We start from the raw sequence: 6,662 nt of genomic DNA, 5'->3' as shown, positions 1-6,662 counted from the left end.
CTGGTCGGTGGTTCCATCACCCTGGTCGGTGTTTCCATCACCCTGGTCGGTGTTTCCATCACCCTGGTCGGTGGTTCCGTCACCCTGGTCGGCAGGTTTATCACCCTGGTCGGCGGTTCCATCACCCTGGTCGGTGGTTTCATCACCCTGGTCGGAGGTTCCATCACCCTGGTCGGAGGTTCCATCACCCTGGTCGGTGGTTTCATCACCCTGGTCGGTGGTTCCATCACCCTGGTCGGTGGTTTCATCACCCTGGTCGGTGGTTCCATCACCCTGGTCGGTGGTTTCATCACCCTGGTCGGTGGTTCCATCACCCTGTCGGTGGTTTCATCACCCTGTCGGTGGTTTCATCACCCTGGTCGGCGTTTCCATCACCCTGGTCGGCGGTTCCATCACCCTGGTCGGTGGTTCCATCACTCTGGTCGGTGGTTCCATCACCCTGGTCGGTGGTTTCATCACCCTGTCGGTGGTTTCATCACCCTGGTCGGCGGGTCCATCACCCTGGTCGGCGGTTTCATCACCCTGGTCGGTGTTTCCATCACCCTGGTCAGTGGTTTCATCACCCTGGTCGGTGTTTCCGTCACCCTGGTCGGTGGTTTCATCACCCTGTCGGTGGTTTCTTCACCCTGGTCGGCGGGTCCATCACCCTGGTCGGCGGTTTCATCACCCTGGTCGGCGGTTCCATCACCCTGGTCGGTGGTTCCATCACCCTGGTCGGTGGTTCCATCACCCTGGTCGGTGTTTCCATCACCCTGGTCGGTGTTTCCATCACCCTGGTCGGTGTTTCCATCACCCTGGTCGGTGTTTCCATCACCCTGGTCGGTGGTTTCATCACCCTGGTCGGTGTTTCCATCACCCTGGTCAGTGTTTCCATCACCCTGGTCAGTGGTTTCATCACCCTGGTCAGTGGTTTCATCACCCTGGTCAGTGGTTTCATCACCCTGGTCAGTGGTTTCATCACCCTGGTCGGCGGGTCCATTACCCTGGTCGGCGGTTTCATCACCCTGGTCGGCGGTTTCATCACCCTGGTCGGCGGTTCCATCACCCTGGTCGGCGGTTCCATCACCCTGGTCGGTGGTTCCATCACCCTGGTCGGCGGTTCCATCACCCTGGTCGGTGTTTCCATCACCCTGGTCGGTGGTTCCATCTCCCTGGTCGGTGGTTCCATCACCCTGGTCAGTGGTTTCATCACCCTGGTCAGTGTTTCCATCACCCTGGTCGGTGGTTCCATCACCCTGGTCAGTGTTTCCATCACCCTGGTCGGTGGTTCCATCACCCTGGTCGGTGGTTCCATCACCCTGGTCGGTGGTTTCATCACCCTGGTCGGAAGTTCCATCACCCTGGTCGGTGGTTTCATCACCCTGGTCGGTGGTTTCATCACCCTGGTCGGAGGTTCCATCACCCTGGTCGGTGGTTCCATCACCCTGGTCGGTGGTTTCATCACCCTGGTCGGTGGTTCCATCACCCTTTCGGTGGTTCCATCACCCTGTCGGTGGTTTCATCACCCTGGTCGGTGTTTCCATCACCCTGGTCGGCGGTTCCATCACCCTGGTCGGTGGTTCCATCACCCTGGTCGGCGGTTCCATCACTCTGGTTGGTGGTTCCATCACCCTGGTCGGTGGTTTCATCACCCTGGTCGGTGGTTCCATCACCCTGGTCGGAGGTTCCATCACCCTGTCGGTGGTTCCATCACCCTGTCGGGGGTTCCATCACCCTGGTCGGTGGTTCCATCACCCTGGTCGGTGGTTCCATCACCCTGGTCGGTGTTTCCATCACCCTGGTCAGTGTTTCCATCACCCTGGTCGGTGGTTCCGTCACCCTGGTCGGCGGGTTTATCACCCTGGTCGGTGGTTCCATCACCCTGGTCGGTGGTTTCATCACCCTGGTCGGTGGTTCCATCACCCTGGTCGGTGGTTTCATCACCCTGGTCGGTGGTTTCATCACCCTGGTCGGTGGTTCCATCACCCTGGTCGGTGGTTTCATCACCCTGGTCGGTGGTTCCATCACCCTGGTCGGTGTTTCCATCACCCTGTCGGTGGTTTCATCACCCTGGTCAGCTTTTACATCACCCTGGTCGGTGGTTTCATCACCCTGGTCGGTGGTTTCATCACCCTGGTCAGTGGTTTCATCACCCTGGTCGGTGGTTCCATCACCCTGGTCGGTGGTTTCATCACCCTGGTCAGTGGTTCCATCACCCTGGTCGGTGGTTTCATCACCCTGGTCGGTGGTTCCATCACCCTGTCGGTGGTTTCATCACCCTGTCGGTGGTTTCATCACCCTGGTCGGTGTTTCCATCACCCTGGTCGGTGGTTTCATCACCCTGGTCGGCGGTTCCATCACCCTGGTCGGCGGTTCCATCACCCTGGTCGGCGGTTCCATCACCCTGGTCGGTGGTTCCATCACTCTGGTCGGTGGTTCCATCACCCTGGTCGGTGGTTTCATCACCCTGGTCGGTGGTTCCATCACCCTGGTCGGTGGTTCCGTCACCCTGGTCGGTGGTTCCGTCACCCTGGTCGGTGGTTCCGTCACCCTGGTCGGTGGTTCCGTCACCCTGGTCGGTGGTTCCGTCACCCTGGTCGGCGGGTTTATCACCCTGGTCTGTGGTTCCATCACCCGGGTCGGCGGGTTTATCACCCTGGTCAGCGGGTTTATCACCCTGGTCGGCGGGTTTATCACCCTGGTCGGCGGGTTTATCACCCTGGTCGGCGGTCACCCTGGTCGGCGGGTTTATCACCCTGGTCAGCGGGTTTATCACCCTGGTCGGCGGGTTTATCACCCTGGTCAACGGGTTTATCACCCTGGTCAACGGGTTTATCACCCTGGTCAACGGGGTTTATCACCCTGGTCAGCGGGTTTATCACCCTGGTCAACGGGTTTATCACCCTGGTCGGCGGTTCCATCACCCTGGTCAACGGGTTTATCACCCTGGTCGGCGGGTTTATCACCCTGGTCGGCGGGTTTATCACCCTGGTCAGCGGGTTTATCACCCTGGTCAGCGGGTTTATCACCCTGGTCAGCGGTTCCATCACCCTGGTCGGCGGGTTTATCACCCTGGTCAGCGGGTCCATCACCCTGGTCGGCGGGTCCATCACCCTGGTCGGCGGGTTTATCACCCTGTTCGGTGGTTCCATCACCCTGGTCAGCCACTCACTTTCTGAACTAGTTCTAGTTTTGTCAATGAAACTTGAAAATACCTTCAATAAAAAAAAATATGTTTGAAGTAAACTTCTGGAAAGAATCATTCAGAATATGAATAATTAAAGGGAATGTTTACTCTGTTGAGCCCTGAAAAGAAACGTGTCGACTACAGTTTAATATTCCCGGGTAGAGGCACATTCCGCAGAATGTACATACAGGTGATAAATAAAAAGGATTTTATTTGGTGTTGATATGTTCTAGAAGTACTGGGGAACCCCGGTGAAATGATGCAGGTCAAAGCTTGAGAACACGAAACGTGGCGAGTAAAAGGATAATAACGAGCGTTCCTTGGTATGTGTGTAACCTCGCTACATATTTAGTAAACCGGGCTTTAGGGAGAGAAGCCCTCTGTGAAAGGGTTCTCGGTGCTGGGGAGCTGTTTACTGTTGTTGTACAAAGGCTTTTGACGGTGTATGAGACGTTCTGTTCTGTCTTATTTGTTGGCCACGCCCTGCCTTCTTTTTTGAAACACTAAACCGACTGAACCTGCCCCACGCCCGCCTTGCTTCCTCTCATCGCATGAGTTGACATGGATAGAGAAGAGCAGAAGCTTTGAACTATCCCAACAGACTCCAGTCCTACCGAACGGAGACAAGTAAGAGTGGATAACCCAGTCAGACGAGATAGCTAACTAGACCAAACACAGACTTGAATACATCGCTACAGTCAGTCCTCTCATGCACCGTCCCGTTTCATCTGTCGTTATTGTTATATGATTATTATTGCGGCCGTTCGCACCTTGTTATTCCGGGAGGAGTAAATCTATATGGCCGCGACGCTGATCACGATGAGCGCTGGGACCGGGACCGGGCCAGGGCAGGACGAGATGTTCTACACCCTGCTCAAGCCCATGCTGTCGGAAGGCTTCCCGACCGAGGAGTCGGCTCTGTACGGCTTCGATGCTAAGAACGTACTGACGGAAAGGAGTGGACACAGTGACTACACGCACCAGGTAATGTACTTTCATTCAGTGGTTGCGATTTCTCCCCGGTGTAGGCTATTCTTTAGCTCAGAATGGGCGAGGTTGGTAGCATGTTGCAAGCACTAAGGCTGTCTGTTTTTCTGTGATAGGGGAATTCTATAGTATTATAATAAATAAATAAATGTAGAAGAGATTGACGCTTTAATTGTGCGTAATAATAATGTCTCCTGATTTTTGTTTTGGTCGTAAGTATTTTATCATTCGACGTGTAGGCCTATGGGTCGGGACACAGCAGGAAGATTACATGATTGAGAACGAGAGATATTGTCGGGGAGGCAGGTAGCCTAGTGGTTAGAGTGTTGGACTAGTAACTGAAAGGTTGCTCGATCGAATCCACGAGTTGACAAGGTAAAAATCTGTCATTTTGCCCCTAAACAAGGCAGTTAAACCCACTGTCATTGAAAATAAGAATTTGTTCTTAACTGACTTGCATAGTTTAATAAAATGTAATAAAAATAGCAGACGCATTTAGCGCATAGTTCATTGGAACTGGTAGAACAGGCAGCTATGCCAGACAGTGCCAGTTGCCCACACGCTCACAATTGGTTTCTTGGCTACCATTCCCATCAACAACTGACTCCGTCCGACTCCATCTACTCTCTAACGCACGTTGCGGATCCCGGACCCAACCCGATATAGTAGGTAGAAACTTCCCAGCAATGTCGACAGACAGCCCCGACCGCCTTAATCGGAACACTTGTGACAGATATACATGACCAGTTAACAGCTGGACGATCTAAACGACAGAAATAGAAAAGCTTTTCCTTCAGCCAGCAAGCCATTGCGGAACAGGACAGGACAGAGCAGTTACTTTGCGGGACATCGGGAAGTACCAATAGGGAGGGTGTTTTCCTTCCCAATGGAGGACATGGTTACTGGACATTAGTTTGGATCATCTTTTAATGAGTTATTTATGTGCACCTTAAGAGTTAATTAAGAGTGTGGCTTTTTTTTCTTCCCTGAGCAGGAATGGAGAGAGTCAGGTTCATTCCTTCATCATGACCACCTGTCAGTAGGCTGCTGTCCCAAATGGCACCCTATTCCCTATGTAGTGCACTACTTTTAACCGAAGTTAATGGCACCCTATTCCCTATGTAGTGCACTACTTTTAAGCAAAGTTAAATGCACTATTCCCTATGTAGTGCACTACTTTTAACTGAAGTTAATGGCACCCTATTCCCTATGTAGTGCACTACTTTTAACTTAAGTTAATGGCACCCTATTCCCTATGTAGTGCACTACTTTTAATCACAGCCCTGCCGTTTGGGAAGCAGATAGTGCCTGTTTAAAGCCCTCTGGTCTGCTTGGTGTGAGTACAGTTTACAGCTGAGGGGGGAATGTAGCAGCAGCTCACTGAAGGCTACTTGATAAATGTTTGACTGGTGACTCTGTCTCTGTCTGTCCTATCAAACATTACTACCGGACTCCTCATCCCACTGGCCACCACATAGTTTCAGCATGAAACATGTCAAACACTGGTTCTGAACTCTTAAATGGACAATACAGATGTAGTATCTTAATTTGATCACTCTTTTCTTGCGAAGAATTTAAACTCTGCATCGAAAACTCATACTAACACACGATTTATAATTAACAGTATTGTACTTTTTGTGTAGTCTACTTTCGGGGCTCAGCTTAATAGCCCTGTCGACCGATCAAGTACCGTTATGGACTAAACGTTCAGATCCTATTGCTGCAGGATTATTTCGCTGTGACGACAATATAGGTCAAATTAAGATCCTACATCTGTATGAGGTTTGACATGATAGATCAAGTTGCATTAGACATGCTCAAATTTGTTGGTACCCCTTCACAAAAAAATGAAGAATGCACAATTTTCTCTGAAATAACTTGAAACTGACTAAAGTAATTGCCATCCACCATTGTTTATTCCATATTTAATTATTAATTCAATAGAAATCAGACTTTGCTTTAGATTTTTTTTATTCAACATAATATTGTAAATAATAAAATGACATGGACACAAATGATGGGACCCTTATTAACCTAAAATGTTGTGGCACAAACCTTCAGAGGCAATCACTGCAATCAAATGTTTTCTGTAGCTCTCAATGAGACTTCTGCACCTGTTAACAGGTAGTTTGGCCCACTGGGTGCTTTCTGCACCTGTTAGCACCCAGTGGGCCAAACTACCTGTTAACAGGTGCAGAAAGCACCCAGTGGGCCAAACTACCTGTTTTCTGCACCTGTTAACAGGTAGTTTGGCCCACTGGGTGACTTCTGCACCTGTTAACAGGTAGTTTGGCCCACTCTTCCTGAACAAACTACTCCAACTGTCTCAGGTTTGTTGGGTGCTTTCTGCACCTGTTAACAGGTAGTTTGGCCCACTCTTCCTGAACAAACTGCTCCAGCTGTCTCAGGTTTGATGGGTACCTTCTGCACCTGTTAACAGGTAGTTTGGCCCGCTCTTCCTGAACAAACTGCTCCAGCTGTCTCAGGTTTGATGGGTGCCTTCTCCAGA

At 51.1% G+C, this 6,662-nt stretch overlaps 1 protein-coding gene across 1 annotated transcript in view; it reads left to right on the top strand.

Annotated features, from left to right (window-relative positions):
• The first annotated feature begins 3,580 nt into the window (after nucleotides 1-3,580).
• LOC139532856 (Krueppel-like factor 5) overlaps nucleotides 3,581-6,662 on the top strand; it is a 38,020-nt gene continuing 34,938 nt past the window's right edge. The window contains exon 1 of the mRNA XM_071330974.1: nucleotides 3,581-4,150. Within this exon, the coding sequence (XP_071187075.1) occupies nucleotides 3,965-4,150 (186 nt within the window). The 5' untranslated portion in view covers nucleotides 3,581-3,964. The remainder of the gene's footprint in view (nucleotides 4,151-6,662) is intronic.

This window comes from Salvelinus alpinus, chromosome 10, assembly GCF_045679555.1.
Source record: "Salvelinus alpinus chromosome 10, SLU_Salpinus.1, whole genome shotgun sequence".
NCBI classification, from domain to species: domain Eukaryota; kingdom Metazoa; phylum Chordata; class Actinopteri; order Salmoniformes; family Salmonidae; genus Salvelinus; species Salvelinus alpinus.
Note: the sequence above shows the minus strand (reverse complement) of the source record. Positions and strands in the feature narration are given on the sequence as shown.